This window comes from Mobula birostris, chromosome 11 (genome assembly GCF_030028105.1).
Source record: "Mobula birostris isolate sMobBir1 chromosome 11, sMobBir1.hap1, whole genome shotgun sequence".
Lineage (NCBI taxonomy): Eukaryota > Metazoa > Chordata > Chondrichthyes > Myliobatiformes > Myliobatidae > Mobula > Mobula birostris.
In genome coordinates this window covers 4400215-4422533 of record NC_092380.1, presented here as the reverse complement: position 1 = coordinate 4422533, position 22319 = coordinate 4400215, and the positions used below count along the sequence as shown (strand labels likewise).

Here is a 22319-nt window from a genome sequence, read left to right as displayed (position 1 = left end):
TGGGAACAGAAAATAATTTGGATTCACGTGTTCGGTAGTATTACAAGTTGTCAAATTGGCAGGAGAAGGAGAGAGAGACAGGGAGAGAAAGGGAGGAAAGCGGAGAGAGGAGCGAGAGAGGGAGAAGGAGACGGAGGAAAGGGAGATTGGGGGAGAGAGAGAGGGGGTGGAGAAGGAAAACAGGAGAGAGGTGAGGGAAGAGGAAGAGAGAAGGTGAGAGGAGGGGAGAGAAGAGAGGTAGAGAGAGGGAAGGGGAGAGAGAGGAAAGAGGGGGAGAGAGAGAGAGAGAGAGGAGAGTATATCTGCATTGAATTGATGGCGGTCGAAGTTGAAGCTCTCTGCATCACCTGGGACTGCTCCTCCAAGCAAGTAGTGTTAATGGGTGAGACAGACGCAGTGTGTTAATATGAATCATAGACCTATATCTCTCTGCAAAATTGCCCAGTCTACAACAAGGAGTTCATTGGTGGAAGGAGTAGAGGAGACTGAGTAAAATCTTTCACTCAATGAGTTGTCCAGAACTCCATACCTGGAAAAACTCATCACTTTCCCCTAGGTAGACACTGGAAAAACTCATTTTCCCCTAGGTAGACACTGGAAAAGCTCACTTTCCCCTAGGTAGACACTGGAAAAGCTCACTTTCCCCTAGGTAGACACTGGAAAAGCTCACTTTCCCCTGGGTAGACACTGGAAAAGCTGGAACCTGCCAAGTGGCAGACTGCCAGCTGGAAAAAGGATTAATCTAAAGTAATTTTGTTGGCCAGTATAGGAAGATGGACCAAATTGGCCTGTACCATTCAGAATTCTCACACTGTGACTGGTTAGCTCACCCAACGATGAAACGTAGGAAAGGATGGTTGTTAAGTACATACATTGAACCTCCCATTCTTCACAAGATTAAACCCTTAAACAAGACCAATTAACCCATTTCAGTTTACTGTGTCTCATCTTAAGCACCCAGAATGACTTTGTAAGACCTCATGTTTCTACTTGCCTCCCCCGTTTTGTGGGTCCATTACCATCACCTCGAACACGTGGAGTATTGAGAACAGTTTTTGGGCTCCTTTTCTAAGAAAGGATGTGCTGGCATTGGAGAGGGTCTAGAGGAGGTTCGCAAAAATGGAAAGGTTAAAGTATGAAGAGCATTGGATGGCTCTGGCCTGTAATTGCTGGAGTTTAGAAGAATGAGGAGGGGGGAATCTTATTGAAACCTACTGAATATTGAAAGGCCTCGCAAGAGTGGATGTGGACAGGATGTTTCCTATAGTGGGGGAGTCTAGGACCAGAAGGCACAGCCTCAGAATAGAAGGACGTCCCTTCATAGTAGAAATTAAGAGGAGTTTCTTTCACCAGAGGTTGGTGAATCTGTGGAACTCATTGCCAAGTCAATGGGGATATTTAAAGTGGAGGTTGATAAGTCCAGTTAGTCAGGGCGTCAGAGGTTATGGGGAGAAGGCAGGAGAATAGGTTTGAGAGGATAATAACTCAGCTATGATGGAATGGTGGAGCAGTATCGATGGGCCAAATGGCCTAATTCTGCTCCTATGTCTTAAGGCCTTATGGTCCCTGCTTCTCCCCTCACCAGGCTGACTGTGGCTGAAGATCTTTCCTTTGAAGGTAACAGCGAAATTTACCCACCCTCCAACTCCGATCTTCCTGAATGTTCTACCCTTTCACAACTCTAAAAGATTTCCTTCTGATCAGTTTTCAACCTTCCACCATATCGGAAACCCAAAAGAAACTGACCAAGTTACTGTTTTCAACCACATATTCCTTCACAGACACCTGCTTTTTCTTAAAGCTTTATAGTTCCTTAGCTTTTTTAGCCCTATAGCTTTGGGTAGTTCAAGTACTTTCTGGTCAAGTTGGTAATTGAATATAAAACTATTTTAACCCTATCCTCTCTGTAAAATAGCTTCCTCAGTAGAGGGAAGCAATAGGTGCATGTTAACAAGGTCTTGTAATTCTGGTGGATTTAAAGTTTGTTGAGAAGATCCCGGGTCCCTTGCTGCAGTGGGAATGGTTACGAGCTCCCCTCTCTCTGCATTACTGCTTTGCATGGTGAAAGAAACCGTTCACCACAACTACAAAACTGCTGGCGCTGTGATTATTAATCGCCAGAATTGCTACCACTGCTGAATTCTTGCCGCAGCCAGGCATTCTGCAACGGCGCGGCTCTGCCCCCTGCCGGCCCGCGGAGGGATTTAAATGCGTCTTTTCTTTCCCCTCAACAATCCCCTGCCTCTGCAAATGCAGATCCTGCAATCTCTCTATCCCTATTTTGTTTAATGAGATCCATTTTATTTCCGCTCTCTTGGACTTTTTTCCCATCTCCCTTTCCCCGTCTGCTTGCCTCTCTCCCTGCCTTGCTCTTCTTTTTTAAACTTTAACCACATTATTTTATACACCAATCCCTTCAGGAAAAAAAGTCTAAATAACAATTTTAATTTTCTCGTTAATTACGTTCCCTTGCGAACTCATTTAGTCAACATTTTGTCTAAACTTTATTTCTATCTCTCTTTCCCTCACTTCCTTCTCTCTTTCTCCCGCTCTTTTCTCTCTCTCCCTCACTCATTTCTTTCTCTTTCTCTCCCTCTCTTCCCTCTCCTCTCTTTCTCTCTCTCTCTCTCTCTCTCTCTTCTCTTTCTCTCTCTCCCTCACTGTTTACTCTCTCTCTCTCCCTGTCGCTGTCTCCCATATCCTCACTCTAGAGGAACAGACCCAGGAGCAAACGAGAACACAGTTGCATCCCTGAAGAACACAATATGAATTGGATTCATTAAGTCATCTCTCCCGCGCGCTCTCTCTCTCTCTCTCACACACACACACACACACACACACACACACACACACACACACACACACACACACACACACACACACACACACACACACACACACACACACACACACATACACATATTACCCGGGCAGCTTTAGATGAATAAGGATCTTCAAAGAGAGCCCAGACTTTGGGCTGGAGTTTCTTCCACCAGCCCAGTTTCCTTCCAGAGTCCTCTTGCAGGCATAGTCTCTTGAGGTCCCCATCCTCCTCGTCGTCGGGCTCGGGGGTCTCGAAGCTGTCCAGCGCCTCTTCCGCGTCCCGGTGCTGTCTGTAGTTCATCCAGCAACATGCCTCCACGTCCGTCTCGTCGATGCCCCAGAAAGCCAACTCTTCCTCGAAGAGCGGTCCACACACATCCGCCGGGCAATGCAACTTGCCCGTCCTGTAATAGTTCAGCACATAGGCAAAGACGGAGGGGTGCCGGTCGAAGAAGAACTCGTCGGTCTTAGGGTCATAATCAAAGTTACTGGAGGCGTCCGGCTCTGTTAACCAGGAGAGTCTGGTGCCAGGCAGAGTCTTAAGCGTGCTCCTGTACGTCTCATGTTTAATGCCCCCAACATTGATGACAATTTTGTCGCTCTCCTCGTTTTTGCCCATATCTCCTTTCAAACATGACTTGGAAGGAGGTTTGTTTCCAGACTTTCGCCCGCGGAAAGAGGAAACACAGACTGAACTGATCATATGGGATAGATTTTTGCCGGGGTGACGTTTTTTTTTCTTGCAAAAGCACGTGTTAGTTCTTCGAACCGCGGATAAGTCAGGTGGCTTTCGTCATTGCTTTGTTTTCTCTCTCTCTCTCTCTCCCTCTTTCTCTCTCACTCTCTCTCTCTCCCTCACTTCACTTTCCCTTGCTCACTCCTACCGAGAGAGCGGGAAGAGGTTTCGGACAGGAAGACTGTGCGTGGCTGGGAGTTGAAGACACCGAGAACAGAAGGGGGTTGAGAGAGAGGAACGGGAGGGGGTGAGGAGAGAGACTCTTGAGAGGAACCAAACGCCGAGTTTCCAAAGGACTTTTTCGTGACTCCTTTTCGGAACCTGCAAGACGAAGCGAAAATTAAGGTGATTCTGATGTCAAAGTCAGGTGGTATTGTACAACATGCTCTTACTCTTAGGAAGTGTTGAGGATACAATGTATCTAAATCTCTGGCAGGTGGCGGGAGATGATTTAAACATATAGTTTACAAATCCGTCAAGTCAGAGGGGGCGCGAAAGGGGGTTTTGGGGGTGTTCTGCGCTTTGTCCTTTCTTATGTGTGTTTATAGGGGGGAAAAGAGCTAATTGAAAACTACTTTGGGAAGTCGTTGTGGAGGCTGAAGAAGTGCCCCGCACCAACAATTAAAATCTGCACGACTAGCAAAAAAAAAGACCAGGCATTGCAGCAGAAAGCAGTCACTAAATGTTTGAATCTTATAATGACCTGCAGCTATTCGAGCCTCGTTGCAATTACTGAGAGATGGTAAAACGTTCAGTCAAGAGCTCCACAGAAGACTAAATACAAGGGAGAATGACTTTAAGTATCCGAACATGGTACAGTAACGTTTTAAATCTTCATTATTTTTTTAACCAACATATAATTAGAAAGCACTCCCTTTATCAAGCTAAAAGTATATTTAATTAGCCTTACTGTCACGACAAGGAGCAATTTCGATGTAAATTAGATTTACGTCCATGGAGGGCTTTTTGGAATTGAATCGCTTATGTGTAGTCCAAGGGCTGTTAATCTACATCTTTTTTGTTAATTTTAAAACGGGGTTTTGTGTATAAATTGTTAAGAAAAGAGCGCATTAATATTTAGCGAGAATTTGTTGTAATCCTTGCATAAGAGAGTGGGGATCTTCTCCCTCTGTATCAATCTAAACCCAATCGGACGGAGGGGCAAGGGTCCTTGTTGCTAACTCGGAGTCAATCAAACGACCATTTTCTGCACCGTTCGCCTGCTAAGGCAAAGTGTGGATTGGAAATTATCTGCCAACGTCAGCGATTTTCCATTTGCAATCTGAAGACGAACTGACTGGGGGAAGAGACCTCCGTACGAGAGCTGCTGGGGTGCGAACCGGCGTGTGATTATATCGGTGAGTGGGTGGGTGCTGAACGTGTGCGACTGTTGGTAGGTAAACGCAGCTGCGTGGAAAGACGGGGACAGCTAAATGTGGCTGTGCGCGAGTGTGGAGGGGCAGTGTGTGTTGCTGCGTGTGAGCGTGTGCGGTCGCTCTGCTTGCCAACGTGAGCGTGGGCTCCTTAAAGTGACACTTAGTCACCAAGTCACACTTCAAGTCGAACACAGGGTGCTTGTCAGTGAGTGGACTGTTCGGAACGTGTGTGTGTGTGTGTGTGTGTGTGTGTGTGTGTGTGTGTGAGTGTGAGTGTGTGAGTGTGAGTGTGTATGTGTGTGTGAGAGAGAGAGTGAGTGTGTGTGTGTGTGAGAGAGAGTGAGTGTGTGTGTGTGTGTGTGTGTGAGTGTGTGTGTGTGAGAGAGAGAGTGAGTGTGTGTGTGTGTGAGAGAGAGAGAGAGTGAGTGTGTGTGTGCACGCGCGCGTCCCTGTATGTAATCGTGGCAAATCGTCTGTGCTTCCGTTTGCCAGTGGCTTCAATTCAGTGTTTGCGCGTTTTCCCTTCGACACGTTTCTGTGCATTTTGTGAATGCTTGTGTACGCGTTTAGTTCATTGTAAATAATTATCTATAGATGCACTAGTGTGTATCTTCCATGTAGACCAGTCTGTGCCTCAGAGCAAGCAGGTATCCGTCGGAAACAAGAGAAGATCTGCAGATGCTGAAAATCCAGAGCAACAGACACAAAATGCTGGAGGAACTCAGCGGGACAGGCAGCGTCTGTGGAAAAAAGTCCCGCCGAAGGGTCTCGGCCCGAAACGTCGAATGTACTTTTTTCCATAAATGTTGCGGGGCCCGCTGAGTTCCTCCAGCATTTTGTGTGTGTTTCTTGTATCCGTCAGGGAATATTTGAACTATATACATGATATACATGAGTATGTGTACCAATACGTGTATATACTGTTTGACCACGTGTACCCGTGTGTGTGTGAGTGTGTGTGTGTGTGTGTGTGTGTGTGTGTGTGTGTGTGTGTGTGTGTTCGGGATTATTTTTTGTCTAGATGTTTAGGGGTATATTGTACGTTGTAATCCTTGTTGAAGGATCACAGAGGAGGCAGATGGGCAGACAAGAGGGAGAGCGGTACTGCTATAATGGGGTATATGTGCGCTTGTGTGTGTGTGTGTGTGTGTGTGGAGTTATTGTTTGTCTGGATGCCTAGGTGAGTGTGAGTATGTCCGTGTGCGCGTGCGTGTGTATGTGCCCGCGCGCTCCTGCCTTCCTGCGGTGCTTCTGGTGAGATTACCGGTAGGTATGAATCCGTGAACATCGCTCCCTGCCCACACCTACAGACACTGGATGGTGAGAAACGGTATCGCCACGTTGAACCGCCCTCCCGTACATTTCGGGTTAACACTTTGGCCAGGAAGATTAATTGATTAAGAGAGGAAAAAAAACGTCGATTACAATGGCAACATACCTGCCCAATCTCCAATAACTCCTTGGTATCAGAGAGTGAACCAGGTAACTTGGTCCTTCCGTCAACTCCCGTAGCAAGTCAAGGTTTGATGGAAAGATTGGGGAGAATTGGACCAGGATGCTCAGACTTAAGCCAGTATCTGATTTAAACGTACATTCGCGTTTCTGCCTTGGTTAAAAAGTTCCTGTCTCTATCTAGTGAGCGCGCCCCAGTGCCGTGAGAGTGTAGCTACAGATTAACGTTTACACTGCTGGTCTCCCATTAGAACGGTGCAGAAGGAGACAGCTCACAGGCATAGCTGACAACAGCAAACCTATAACATTAACACAAGAGATTCTGCAGGTGCAGGAAATCCAGAGCAACACATACAAAATGCTGGAAGGACTCAACAGGTCAGGCAGCATCAATGGAGGAAGACCATATGATGTAGGAGCAAAGTTCGACCTTTCGGCCCATTGAGTCTGCTCCGCCATTCCATCATGGTCCTTAACCTCATTCCCCGTGACCTCTGATACGTGTCAAGCAGCATCATAGAAACCTACAGCAAGTGTAGTAGCCTTCGGATCAGGCTTGGGGGGAGGGGTTAAATGAAGGTATAATGCAGAAACAGTCCCATAATAAATAATAGAGGGGAAGGGCATATCACAAAGTCAGCTGCGGACAAGTTAAAGGATCACAGAGGAGGCAGGTGGGCAGACAAGAGGGAGAGCGGTGCAGCTCCACAGTAATGGAAACTTATCCGGCTGCACTTACACCCTCCCACCAGTGGCGGCGCTGCGGTCCCCTCGTTGAAGAAAGATGTAACACAAAATGGAAAGAGAGCATCATAAACAGAAATATGCAGCATGAATAGATCGCGAATGATAAATCAGATGGGTAGGTTGGATAAATAAATGGATAGAAAAATATATACATTTGAGGAGGACAAGGAATTAGACGGGCAGATGTAACCACAGAAAGGCAAAGTGGTTGTTTACAGAGAAACAAATGGGTACAACTACAGAAAGAAGGAAGCGGGCAGAAAGACAGGCTCGATTTTCGCTGTGGTTACAATGGTGTACTGTTTTTAGCTGATCTATGGTTGGTTTCGCTTTATATCTGTTTTTTGCGGGAAAGCGGCGGCGAATGCATGGCCATGCAGACTGCCGGGGCAGCGGTTTATCTATCCAGTTTGGCGATTTATGCTACAGATGGTCAAGCGAGCACACAGGAGACAGAAAGGGAGTTCTCTGTGTAGACTGTGCCTCGCGAAGACTGAATCGCCTACTAGTCCGAGAGAGAGGTAGAGGAAAAAAATCCAGTGGCAGCTATTAAAATCCACACAGTAGTCAGAATAACCCGTAATAAGTCAGTCTCTCTGCATAATACTAGGGTATAAGTCAAGAATTGCGGGCGGGGAGGGAGGGAGAAATATCATGTTGATAATGTTATAAAGGGAATTATCCTTGCCTTAGAGAGCACTGTCGGTGTGCAGTGCTCAAGAATGCAGCCTTCCGAAGAGCTGGCAGATGGGGGAAATAAAGCAAGCTGCTTCCTTGCTTCATTCTAGCTGCGTGATATATCTTATTGCCAAATTCTTGCTTTATTAATTTATTTTGCATTTGTTTGCCGCGACGAGGAGCTGGCACCTCGTTACAAAACGACCCATTTAATAAACAAACGCCGAACAAAGCAACATCCGTATAAACAAGGCACAGAAAGAGAGGGTTACTTACGGCCGCAAGATTTGATTCAAATGATGCTCTCTGCTCAGTAGAAATCGCCAGTTTCACAGGGAAGTGATAGGAAGGATTCTCCCTGTTGGTCGCTCGCACACACACACACATATACACACACTCACACACACACACAGACACACACACTCTCTGTATCTCTCTCTTTCCCTCTCTCTCTCTCTCTCACTCACTCACACACACACTCACTCACTCACACACACTCACACACACACACACACACACACTCTCTCTCTCTCTGATTCGCACTCACATCCACACCAACAGGAGAAACTAAAAGCGCCTAAGAGAAAACTACAAATCCCTCAATTTCTCTATTTGGTTTTAGCTGACAGGCTCAGCACTGCCTACGTTTACCCTTGGTTCGTATCGCGTGTTTTAATGACATTTACCGTGCACTCAAACACAACACACACACACATATACTTTCTCTCTCTCTCTCTCTCTCTCTCCCTCTAGCTCACAATAAGAGAGTGCAAAAGAGGATGTTGCCAACTCCAAGAAGGTAGGCTGAACGATTGCTGTCTGGACTAGGAGAGCCTATGAGTTCCGCTAATTCTGCGGCAGAGCGAGTCAATGACGTAACACGGTTAACATTTCATGGATGGATTCCGTTCCTGGTCCAAGTTACCTTCACAGGAATCCACTCGGAACTGACAAAATGCAACCTACACACGCTCGAGCTCTTTTTTTTTCCCTCGTTTCCTTTTCCCCACCGAACCGCGAAAAAAAAATGAAGAGTGCAAATCTATTCCCATGAATTAAATTTTTAATCCCTTTTGCGATCGGCATGCAGCAGAAACGGGTCTTCATTTAGAATTTAACCCCCATTTCCCCAGGCCACCTCGGTGCCTTGAGCGTCTGGACGTTGTGTTCAGTATTGAAACAGACGGGCCGAATGGACTGTAGCGGGTCTTCCCAGTGAAGGGAGCAGATTTGCATGGGTGGCTTTTAAATATTAATATATTAAAATTAATGCAATAAAATGAATTTCTCAAATGAAAAGATGTCTGAAGCTTTCAGCCAACACACACAAAATGCTGGAGGAACTCAGCAGGCCAGGCAGCTTCTATGGAAAAAAAGTACAGTCGACGTTTCGGGCCGAGACCCTTCGGCAGGACTCAATGGTCTGCTTTGACAGTTAAATCACTGTTACTCACTTTGAAGGGGGGCGGTTGGTAAGGACTCCAGGCCGAACTCCTACTTCCTCCTCCCCACCTGGCTGTGAATCCCGTCTAGTGGATCCGGCCTCAGACTAAGCAATAGAGCCTGCCCCGGTTTATATAGCCCGCTGCCAGCTGGTGTTTAGAGGGACCACTGGAAGGAAGATCTGAAGACAGGCCGGTGAATTGAGCTGCCAGAGGGACTGGCATGACTGAACCATGATTGAATAGAATAGCCTCGATGGGCTGAATGGCCTAATTCTGTTCCTATATATTTTGGTCTTATTTATCTCATAATTAGCATTACTAAATAGAAAATAGAACTGCACAGGCGCTTCAGCCCACAATGTTGTACCGAACCAGCCAAAAAGTAAATTTTTAAAAAACCAAAACTAATCCCAGTCAATTTACACCATGTCCATATCCCTCCATCTTTCTCACATTCATGTGGCTATCTAAACGTCTCTTAAAAACCACTGATGTATTTGCCTCCATCACCATACCAGGCATCCACCACTCAGTAAAAAACTTACCCCTCACGTACCCTTTGAACCCACCCACCTCACCTTCGATGCATGCCCTCTGGTGTTAGAACATAAAACATAGAACAGTACAGCACAGTACAGGCCCTTTGGCCCACAATGTTGTGCTGACCCTCAAACCCTGCCTCCCATATAATGCCCCACCTTAAATTCCTCCATATACCTGTCTAGTAGTCTCTTAAACTTCACTAGTGTATCTGCCTCCACCACTGACTCAGGCAGTGCATTCCACGCACCAACAACTCTCTGAGTAAAAAACCTTCCTCTAATATCCCCCTTGAACTTCCCACCCCTTACCTTAAAGCCATGTCCTCTTGTATTGAGCAGTGGTGCCTGGGGAAGAGGTGCTGGCTATCCACTCTATCTGTTCCTCTTATTATCTTGCACACCTCTATCATGTCTCCTCTCATCCTCCTTCTCTCCAATGAGTAAAGCCCTAGCTCCCTTAATCTCTGATCATAATGCATACTCTCTAAACCAGGCAGCATCCTGGTAAATCTCCTCTGTACCCTTTCCAATGCTTCCACATCCTTCCTGTAGTGAGGCAACCAGAACTGGACACAGTACTCCAAGTGTGGCCTAACCAGAGTTTTATAGAGCTGCATCATTACATCGCGACTCTTAAACTCTATCCCTCGACTTATGAAAGCTAACACCCTATAAGCTTTCTTAACTACCCTATCTACCTGTGAGGCAATTTTCAGGGATCTGTGGACATGTACCCCCAGATCCCTCTGCTCCTCCATACTACCAAGTATCCTCCATTTACTTTGTACCCTGCCTTGGAGTTTGTCCTTCCAAAGTGTACCACCTCACACTTCTCCGGGTTGAACTCCATCTGCTACTTCTCAGCCCACTTCTGCATCCTATCAATGTCTCTCTGCAATCTTCGACAATCCTCTACACTATCTACAACACCACCAACCTTTGTGTCATCTGCAAACTTGCCAACCCACCCTTCTACCCCCACATCCAGGTCGTTAATAAAAATCACGAAAAGTAGAGGTCCCAGAACAGATCCTTCTGGGACACCACTAGTCATAATCCTCCAATCTGAATGTACTCCCTCCACCACAACCCTCTGCCTTCTGCAGGCAAACCATTTCTGAATCCACCTGGCCAAACTTCCCTGGATCCCATGCCTTCTGACTTTCTGAATAAGCCTACCATGTGGAACCTTGTCAAATGCCTTACTAAAATCCATATAGATCACATCCACTGCACTGCCCTCATCTATATGCCTGGTCACCTCCTCAAAGAACTCTATAAGGCTTGTTAGACATGATCTGCCCTTCACAAAGCCATGCTGACTGTCCCTGATCAGACCATGATTCTCTAAATGCCCATAGATCCTATCTCTAAGAACCTTTTCCAACAGCTTTCCCACCACAGACGTAAGGCTCACTGGTCTATAATTACCCAGACTATCCCTACTACCTTTTTTGAACAAGGGGACAACATTCACCTCCCTCCAATCCTCCGGTACCATTCCCATGGACAATGAGGACATAAAGATCCTAGCCAGAGGCTCAGCAATCTCTTCCCTTGCCTCGTGGAGCAGCCTGGGGAATATTCCATCAGGCCCCGGGGATTTATCCATCCTAATGTATTTTAACAACTCCAACACCTCCTCTCCCTTAATATCAACATGCTCCAGAACATCAACCTCACTCATATTGTCCTCACCATCATCAAGTTCCCTCTCATTGGTGAATACTGAAGAGAAGTATTCATTGAGGACCTTGCTCACTTCCACAGCCTACAGGCACATCTTCCCACCTTTATCTCTAATCAGTCCTACCTTCACTCCTGTCATCCTTTTTTCCTTCACATAATTGAAGAATGCTTTGGGGTTTTCCTTTACCCTACTCATCAAGGCCTTCTCATGCCCCCTTCTTGCTCTTCTCAGCCCCTTCTAAAGCTCCTTTCTTCTTCCCTATATCCCTCAATAGACCCATCTGATCCTTGCTTCCTAAACCTCATGTATGCTGCCTTCTTCCACCTGACTAGATTTTCCACCTCACTTGTCACCCATGGTTCCTTCACCCTACCGTTCTTTATCTTCCTCACCAGGACATATTTATCCCTAACATCCTGCAAGAGATCTCTAAACATCAACCACATGTCCATAGTATATTTCCCTGCAAAAACATCATCCCAATTCACACCCGCAAGTTCTTGCCTTATAGCCTCATAATTTGCCCTTCCCCAATTAAAAATTTTCCTGTCCTCTCTGATTCTATCCTTCTCCATGATAATGCTAAAGGCCAGGGAGCGGTGGTCACTGTCCCCCAGATGCTCACCCACTGAGAGATCTGTGACCTGACCCGGTTCATTACCTAGTTTTTTTTTTAGGCATCCGTTAGTCTTGCAAGACCATGGATCTGCGCCTGGAAAGTCTTCACTCTCCAAGGTGCAGTTCTGGGCAAGGTTGTATGGAAGACCAGCAGTTGCCCATGCTGCAAGTCTCCCCTCTCCACGACACCAATGTTGTCCAAGGGAAGGACATTAGGACCCATACAGCTTGGCACCAGTGTCATCGTAGAGCACTGTGTGATTAAGTGCCTTGCTCAAGGACACAACACATTCCCTCAGCTGGGGCTCAAACTCATGACCTTCAGGTCGCTAGTCCAAAGCCTTAACCACTTGACCACGTGCCCACTCATTACCTAGTACTAGATCTAGTATGGCATTCCCCCTCGTCGGCCTGTCCACATACTGTGACAGGAATCCGTCCTGGACACACATAATAAACTCTGCCCCATCTGAACCCTTAGAATTAATCAGGTGCCAATCAATATTAGGGAAGTTAAAGTCACCCATGATAACAACCCTGTTATTTTTGCACCTTTCCAAAATCTGCCTCCCAATCTGCTCCTCTGTATCTCTACTGCTACCAGGGGCCTATAGACTCCCTCCCTGTTCCTGACTTCCACCCATACTGATTCAAAAGAGGATCCTGCTACATTACTCACCCTTTCTGTAGCTGTAATAGTATCCCTGACCACTAATGCCACCCCTCCTCCCCTTTCTCCCCCCTCTCTATCCCTTTTAAAGCACTGAAATCTGGGAATATTGAGAGTTAGACATTTCTATCCTGGGAAAAAGATACTCTATCTCTGCTTCTCATAATCCTGTAAACCTCTATCAGATCTCCCCCCAGCCTTCGGCACTCAAAAGAAATTAATCCAAGTTTCTCAAGCCTGTCATGATGGGGGGAGGGGGAACATTGACTCAGACCATGAGAGGCCTGCGTCGGGCATTTTCATGCCTTACAAGGCGCAGATTGGAAGTCTGTGTGGGGCGCCACTCCTCACACAGACTAGAGCAATGTGTGATTAAGTGCCTTGCTCAAGGGCACAAGCACGCTACCTCAGCTGAGGCTTGAACTGGAGACCTTCAGATCACTAGACGAATGCCTTAACCACTTGGCCACGTGACCAACTCTAAATGATGGGACATGCCCTCTAAACCAGGCAACATCCTGGTAAACCTCTCCTGCAGCCTCTCCAAAGCCTCAACATCCTTCCTATAGTGGAGTTACCAGAACTGTATGCAATACTCCAGATGTAGCCTAACCAGTTCCAACATAATCTCCTGACTTTTGAACTCAATATTTTGACTAATGAAAGCAAGCATTCCGTAAGCCTTATTAACCACCTAGCGACCTGTGCAGCCACTTTCACGGAGCTACGGACCTGAAGCAGATTATGTGGCAGTTTCAGGACTACGATTTGTGGGATCTTGCTGTGTGCAAATTGACAACTATTTCTCAGGAATAATACGATAAGCATTAGTTTTGTGTCGATATTAAAGGTGTGGACTCTTCCCAAAGCATTCTGTAGAAAATTTAAAGGAGTAGGCATATATCACCCAATCCGACCATTCAATCAGATTGTGGATGATTGTCCAACAGTGTGGAGAACGTCCCTAGAAACGTACTTGTCTTCCATCCAGTGAGTTCAGTCTCATTTTTGTTGTAAGAACGAAACAGAAGTCACAATAACAACTTTCAAAAGAAAACAACTTCCCCCATCATGGTAGAAACTCCAAGATTTCTCATGCACCTCTTTTAGTCTCAATTATTGATTCTCTCATTGTAAACCCTGTTACAAGGGTCTACAGGGATATGGGCCAAATGCAGTCAAATGGCACTAGTTCTGTGTGCACCGTGGTTACCATGGGCTAGTTGGGCCAAATGGCCTGCTTCCATGTTGTGTTGCTCTATGACTCTGTAACACTTGGACAGGTACGTTCAGGAGTTTATACGTTCTCCCTGTGACCACGTGGGTTTCCACTGGGTGCCCCAGTTTCCTCCCACAGTCCAAAGATGTTCTGGATGGTACATTAATTGGTCATTGTAAATTGTCCCATGATTAGGCCAGGGTTAAATTGAGGGATTGCTTGAGAGCCTATGCCGTGCTGTACCTGAATAAATAAATAAAATACTCCCTGCGTTGAAATACATGCAGCTCAGAACATTAACCTCACCATGCTCAACCTTTTGATTCCTGACCTTGTATGTAGGCTTAACAACGTCCTTCTCACCAGCCACTCTACTATCTGTTCCGGTGCTCTGGTCCCCAGCTCCCTGAAGTTCTAGTCTAAACCCACCACCCCCACCCCTAGCTAACCTTCCCGCGAGGATATTAGTCCCCCTCCAGTTCAGGTGCAAACCGTCCTTTCTGTACAGGTCCCACCTTCCCTGGAAGAGAGCCCGGTGATCCAAAAATCTGAAGACCTCCCTCCTGCACCACCTCCTTAGGCAATAGCCAATAGGTGCAGGAGTAGGCCATTCAGCCCTTCGAGCCAGCACCACCATTCACTGTGATCATGGCTGATCATCCACAATCAGTACCCTTTTCCTGCCTTCTCCCCATATCCCTTCACTCCGCTATCTTTAAGAGCTCTGTCTAACTCTTTCTTGAAAGAATCCAGAGAATTGGCCTCCACTACCTTCTGAGGCAGAGCATTCCACAGAACCACAACGCTCTGTGTAAAAGTTTTTCCTCAACTCTTTTCTAAATTGTCTATCCCTCATTCTTAAACTGTGGCCTCTGGTTCTGGACTCCCCCAACATCGGGAACATGTTTCCTGCCTCTAGCGTGTCCAATCCCTTAATAATCTTATATGTTTCAATAAGATCCCCTCTCATCCTTCTAAATTCCAGTGTATACAACCCCAGTCGCTCCAATCTTTCAACATATGACAGTCCTTCCATCCCGGGAATTAACCTCGTGAACCTACGCTGCACTCCCTCAATAGCTAGAATGTCCTTCCTCAAATTTGGAGACCAAAACTGTACACAATACTCCAGGAGTGGTCTCACCAGGGCCCTGTACAACTGCAGAAGGACCTCTTTGCTCCTATACTCAACTCCCCTCGTTAATGAAGGCCAGCATGCCATTAGCTTTCTTCAGTGCCTGCTGTACCTGCATGCTTGCTTTCAGTGCCTGATGTACAAGAACACCTAGAGCCCATTGTACTTCCCCTTTTCCTAACCTGACACGTGTTAATTCGTTACATGCCTATCAAAACATCCAGTGAAATGTGTCATTCGCACCAACGACCAACAGATTTCAAAGATATTCTGGCAAGTGTCGCCATTCTTCCAGCACCACCATAACATACTCTCAACTTCTCAACTTACAAGTCAAAGTTCAAAGTCCATTTATTACCGAAGTATGTATACATTATACAATCCTGAAATTTGTCTCCTAACAAAACTATTTGTCTCCAGACATTAAGAAAAGATTGCCAAGCACCCAATGTGCAAAGAGGTAAAAAACAAATCATGCCAACAGTAAACACAATCAAATAGCGTTCTGAACTGAAGTCCACAAAGAGAGTCCGTCTCCAGACCCTTAGTTCAGCGCAGCAAGCTGAACCCATCTGAGCCTCACCTCGGTCCCCAACACTCTGACAATCTGCTCCGATACCTATATCATTGTCCAAGCGTCGAGTTCTGTCTCTCCATATGTCTTTGCAATGTAGGAGGAAACCAGAGCACCCTGAGGAAACCCACGCAGTCACAAGGAGAACGTACAGACTCCTTGCAGACAGCGACGGGAACTGGACCCAGACAGCCGGTGCCGTTTAGCGCTATGCCAGCCTTTACATTACCGTGCCAACCTTGGTAAGGTGCAGAAGGATATGGTCCTACTGTGGGCAAATGGGGTTAGTGTCGGTAGGCAGAAAGATAGTATGGAGGCGTGGGCTGAGAGGCCCGTTCCTACACTGCACAGCGCTATAGCTCTGGATCAATTAGTGAGCAGTGGCAGACTGATCCCCTGAGGACAGGTCTGAACCCCGTTCCAGGGAACCCCAGTGCTGCGCTGGGAAAGTGAGGCTCCTTTTGAGACACCGATCTTCACAGAAGTAGTTAAACGAAGAGTCATGGGGCTTTTCCAGATGGGTCTATCCCATGCCGTATTAATCCATCAATGAATTAATTAATGAGTCAGTTAATTAATTTTAATTATCTGTTTATTTATTTATTGGATGATTGTTTGATTGAGATACAGTGTAGAAACGGCCCTTCCAGCCCTTTGAGTCACACTGCCCTGCAACCCAGCTATTTAACCCTCGCCTAATCAGGGGACAATTCACAATGACCAATTGACCTACCGGCTGGCACACCTTTGGACTCTGGGAGGAGATCAGGGCAGCTGGTGGAAACCCCACAGATTCACAGGGGAGAACATACAAACTCCTAACAGACAGCGGCAAGAATTGAACCTGGGTCGTTGTTACTGTGAAACGTCGTGCTAACCACTGTGCTACTGTGCCGGCCCACTCTGTGACTCTATAGCGCCTGGACAGGAAAGGTTTGGGATATGGGTTGAACACCGGCAAACGGGACTTGCTCAGTGGGCACTAGGGGCAGTACAGACCAGTTGGGCCGAAGGGCCTGTATCCTCTATGAGGAGGATTTTTTTTAAAACAAATCCAGTCATTTTGTGATCATTATTTATACCAGCTTTTTTTTTAAATTTGTGCTTATTCAACAAAATCAATGTATATTTGTAGCTGCCATGAGAGAGATTTAAACATGCCTCAAAAATTAACTCTGGCCTTAGGTTCATTAAACCACAATGCTACCATACCCCAAGTGGTCACAAGAACAGCTGATTCAGCCCTGAAACCATCTTAACTCTTCATTACAATTCCCTGATATTCATCTTTCTATATTTAAAACACCCAACTCTCTAATTAGATCCGTGTCTGCAACTCGTTGCCAGATAGGTGATGTGTTCTATATATAGACACATGCACACGGATGTCCCAGCTGAAACCAGGGTGTCACCGTGGTTCAGGTCCCAGTTGTTCTGCTGCCCCGAGCACCCTTGCCTGTGCTGGGGAGGTCAGAGACCACAGAGACCAGGGACCCCCACCATCCAGGCCGTGATCTCTTCTCGCTGATGCCATCGGGAAGGAGGTGCCTCAGGTCCCACACCATCAGGCTCAGTAACAGTTATTGGCCCTCAGTCATTGAGCATGTGAAGCAGCTTAGACCACATCACTCGCCCCAACACTCAACTGACTCCACAACTGATCAAGGACTCTATAACTCGCGTCCTCAATATTATTTACTTATTATTATCATTTTTAGTTTTGTATTTACAGAGTTTGTCTACTTTTGCACATCGGTTGTTCGTCAGTCTTTGTGTGTAATTTTTCATTGATTCCATTGTATTTCTGTGTTCTAATGTGAATGTCTGCAAGAAAATGAATCTTAGGGTGGTATGTGGTGACATACTGTGCACTTTGATAATAAATTTACATTGAACTTTGAACTGCTGCCTTCCTCACTTCCATGAATTCTCAACAGAATTTCCACACTACGGGATTTGCTTGCTGCGATAAACAACAGGCATGATCCTAGCGGTAGAATGTTCTACGAGTCTGTGGTGGCCAGTGCTATCATGTTTGCTGTTGTGTGCTGGGGCAGCAGGCTGAGGGTAGCAGACACCAACAGAATCATCAAACTCATTCGTAAGGTCAGTGATGTTGTGGGGATGGAACTGGACTCTCTGACGGTGCTGTCTGAAAATAGGATGCTGTCCAAGTTGCATGCCATCTTGGACAATGTCTCCCATCCACTACATAATGTACTGGGTGGGCACAGGAGTACATTCAGCCAGAGACTCATTCCTCCAAGATGCAACACAGAGCGTCATAGGAAGTCATTCCTGCCTGTGGCGATCAAACTTTACAACTCCTCCCTTGGAGGGTCAGACACCCTGAGCCAATAGGCTGGTCCTGGACTTATTTCCTGGCACAATTTACGTATTACTATTTAACAATTTATGGTTTTATTACTATTTATTATTTATGGTGCAACTGTAATGAAAACCAATTTCCCTCGGGATCAATAAAGTATGACTATGACTATGACTATGGAAGAGTAGGCTAGCAATTCCAAAGGAAGCCAGGCCAAACGTAGGTAAAACTAAAGTGCGATGCAACATTTTGGGTCAGGGTATCCATTGGGCCAACACTGGCGTGGAATAGTAGCCATCTTAGAAAATTTCCCAGGATTTTCGGGCAGTCTCAGTGAATTGAAATGAATTAAATGTAACTAGACTAAAATGAGCTAAATATTATCCAGGTAGAGGGTAAAGAATGGTGTCAAAATTTAAACCATAGAGTCAAACAGCAAGGAGACAGTCTTCAGCTCAACTCATCTAATCTATGGGGTCCAATGAGTTCCTCCCATCTATCTTATCCATGTCAACTGTGTTGTCCAATGAGCTACTCCCATCTATCTAATGCATCCGTACCGACTGTGTTGACCAATGGGCTACTCCCATCTAACTCATCTATGCCAAATGTGTTGTCCAATGAGCTACTTCCATCTGCCTGCATTTGGCTATAGCCCTCCAAACCTCTCCAATCCACATACATATCAAAGTACAAAGTACAGAATTTCAAAGTAAATTTTACTATCAAAATACATACATGTCACCATATACAACCATGAGATTCATTTTCCTGTGGGCTTACTCAACAAATCAATAGAATTGTTACTATAACAGGATCAATGAAAAATCAACTAAAGAGCAGAAGACAAACTATAAATAAATAGCAATAAATAACGAGAACATCAGATGGTTCAAAGATCAAAGTATATTTATTATCAAACTATGTATACTTTATACAACCTTGAGATTCATCTTCTTACTGGCAGTCATGAAACCAAGAAACCCAATAGATCCTATTAAAAACAAAAGAAGGTCATAGAATTTTCAGTGTGCAGAGAGAAAAAAACAAATCGTGGAAGCAATAAAGCAAGTAAGCAGCACTCAGAACTGAAGTTCACAACTGCAGCCGATTCAGAAGGTTTCAGTCCAGCATGGAAGTGAGCAAACCCTGCAGAGCAGCGAGCCAAACCAGCCCCAACACCCCAACAATTTCAGTCTGGCTCGTTGCTTAAATCGTCCAAACCTCAGGCTGTTCCTCATCCTCGGGCTTGGGCTCGCACCCTTTCAGCTCGGCTCTTGCTAATGAGGTAAAGGGTCCTTAAAGTGAGATCATTGGTTGTGGGAACATGTTAATGATGGGGCAAGTGAGTGTAGTTAACCCCTTCTAAAAAGAGCCTGACAGTTGAGGGTAGTAACTGTTCTTGAACCTGGTGGTGCGAGTCCTGAGGCTTTAGTACCTTCTACCTGATGGCAGCAGTGAGAAGAGAGCATGGCCTGGGTGTGGCGAGCTCTGATGATGGATGCTGATTTCCTAAGACAACTCTATGACTTTTAAACATTGCTAATGTGCCTACCTCAACCACTGCTTCTGGCAGTTCATTCCAAATACGTGCCACGCCTCCGCGTGAAAACGCTGCCCTTGGTCTCCCTTTAAATCTCTCGCCTCTGATCTCCTATATCTCCAATCTCTTTTATCTCTGATCTCCTATATCTATGCCCAAAGTTGGGAAAGAGCTGGACTTTGTTATCAAGAGAACTTTAACAGGATACTTCCAAAATCCTCTATGACTAGGTAGAGTCAACAGAAAACCTAGAGTCTTGGTTGTAACAATCAGAAAGATGAGGAAAAACTAGCAGTGGAGAGTATTCTGACTGGTCACATCATGGCTGGTATGGAAAAATCAGCTCCCATGAATGGAAGAGCCTACAAAAGGTAGTGGATTCAACAGTCCATCACAGGGGAAGCTCTCCCCATCATTGTGCACTTCCGCAAGGAAGCAGCATCCATCATCACGGACCCCAGCCGTCCAGGCAGTATTCTCTTCTCGCTGCTGCCTTCGGGAAGGGGGCACAGGAGTCTTAGATCCCACATCTCCCAGTTCAGGAACAGCAATTACCCCTCAGCCGTCAGGCTCCTGAACCAGCATAGATGGCTTCACCCAACTTAACACTGAGCCGATCCCACAACATACAGACTCAATTTCAAGGACTCTGCAACTCACCTTATCAATATTATTTATTTGAACTTTGAGAATTCCTAAAGGCAGTCAATAAGAGGTCACTCAAAAAGTTGTTGCATAAGTCATAGGGAAAAAGGATTGGGAATGAAATATCACCACGGATAAAGGATTGGGGTGACAAAGCCAGAATAAGGAATAAAAAAATAATTTTCAAGTGGGAGAGATTTCAAGAATTGCTTGCTGCTTGTTGTTCTGATGCAATTCAATCCCCAAGGGTTATAACATAGAACAGTACAACACAATATAGGCCCTTCAGCCCACAATCCTGTGCTGACCTTTTAGCCAACTCCAAGATCAGTCCAACCCTTCTCTCCATTCTTCTTTCATCCATGTGCTTATCTAAGAATCTCTTAAATCTCCCTAATGTATCTACCTCTAACACTCCACTCCATGCACCCACCACTCTCTGAGTGAAAAATCTATCTCTGACATCCACTGCCCCCCCCCAGATATCACCATAAAATTATGCCCTCTCATATTAGACACTTCCTTGGGGAAAGGTTGCTGGCAGCCCATTGTACACCTCTTATCATCTTACACACCTCTCTACAAGTCACCTCTCATCCTTCTTCGCTCCAGAAGAGAAAGACCTTGGCTTACTCAGTCAATTCTCACAGGATATGTTCTCTCATCCAGGCAGATGTAGTGTACCAAATATTTCAACCAGCAGCTTTATGCACATGAGCAGGAATAATATGATATCGAGGGTGCCACAGCCTGTCAAACTCCAACCCTATGTCCCCACTGTGAAATGGGTATGGCCGGCCAACAGGACTCTGGTGAAACTGTAGAGGCCAAACCCCTGTGCAGTGGACACAATCGATTATGGAAACATTGATGAACTCCAACTATAACATTGACTTCAGACAGACATCCCACCTCTCCCAGATGTTCTGGGCGTCTCCCGCATATTGATAGTGGCTCCCTTATGCCTGCAAATTATATACAATATCCTGGAAATTGATTTTTTGAGATAGGGAGAGATTAGGGAGAGGGGGAGGGGGAGGGGGCACCATGGCTGAATGTTCCAAAAAAGAAAATATTAAACGTACGTCACCCCAGACTACACTAAAGTATACCCCTGCCTAACAGGGGTCAAAAATAATGACAGTGTTGCTCGCTGCACTGTTTGCAACAGTGACTTCTCTATTGCCCATGGTGGGTTAAGACTGTAAAAGACATGTTGAGGTGAGTTTAACAGGTGTCATTCGTTCATTAGCATAGCTAACGTTATTTAAACTAGCTGGCTAGCTGCTCAGGAGCTACTATATTGCAGACATCCCACCTCTCCCGGAAATTGATGGTGCTACCTCCCCGAAATGAGTTTTTGCAGGGTGGGATGTCTGTTCAGAGGATGGTGGGGGTGGGAGGTCATCGATGACCTATTCCCCACTGGGAGCCAAGGGCCCAAGAAGAAGAAAGAAGAGGGAATGCTGGGGAGGTGTACCAGTTTTCATGTTTTATTGTTTTACAACATTGAATCACAATGGTTTAATTTGGTTTTTTTTTTGATCAACAGAAAAAGACTCTTTCATGTCAAAGTGAAAACCAATCCCTACAAAATGATCTAAATTAATTACAAATATAAAACACAAAATAATTGACTGCGTGAGTGTTCACTGCCTTTATTATGAAACTCCAAATCATCACTGGTGCAGCCAACTGGGTTTAGAAGTCACATAATTAGTTAAATGGAGATCTGTTTTTGGAGACCTGTGTGCAGTCAAGGTGTTTCAATTGATTGTAGTAAAAATACACCTGTATCTGGAAGGTCCAACTGCTGGTGAGTCAGTATCCAGGCAAAAACTACACCATGTCGACAAGGAACACTCTAAGCAGCTTAGCGAAAAGATTATTGAAAAGCACAAGTCAGGAGATGGATACAAGAAAATTGTCAAGTCACTGAATATCCCTTGGAGCACAGTTAAGTTAATCATCAAGAAATGGAAAGAACTTGGCACAGCTGTAAATCTGTCTAGAGCAGGCTGTCCACAAAAACTGAGTGACCGTGCAAGAAGGGGACTAATGAGGGAGGCCACCAAGAGACCTATGACAACTCTGGAA

The 22319-nt window shown here is 45.7% G+C and overlaps 1 protein-coding gene and 1 long non-coding RNA gene across 2 annotated transcripts in view; one reads left to right on the top strand and one right to left on the bottom strand.

Annotated features, from left to right (window-relative positions):
- Nucleotides 1-3726, bottom strand: part of LOC140204757 (voltage-gated potassium channel KCNC1-like) — a 165675-nt gene extending 161949 nt beyond the window's left edge. Inside the window, exon 1 of the mRNA XM_072271517.1 lies at nucleotides 2927-3726. Within this exon, the coding sequence (XP_072127618.1) occupies nucleotides 2927-3526 (600 nt within the window). The 5' untranslated portion in view covers nucleotides 3527-3726. The remainder of the gene's footprint in view (nucleotides 1-2926) is intronic.
- Nucleotides 3727-7179: 3453 nt separating this feature from the next.
- On the top strand, nucleotides 7180-21815 carry LOC140204759 (uncharacterized). The gene is made up of 3 exons (XR_011887701.1): nucleotides 7180-7249; nucleotides 8566-8611; nucleotides 21775-21815. It is a non-coding gene; the product is annotated as an uncharacterized lncRNA (long non-coding RNA).
- The last annotated feature ends 504 nt before the right edge of the window (nucleotides 21816-22319 follow it).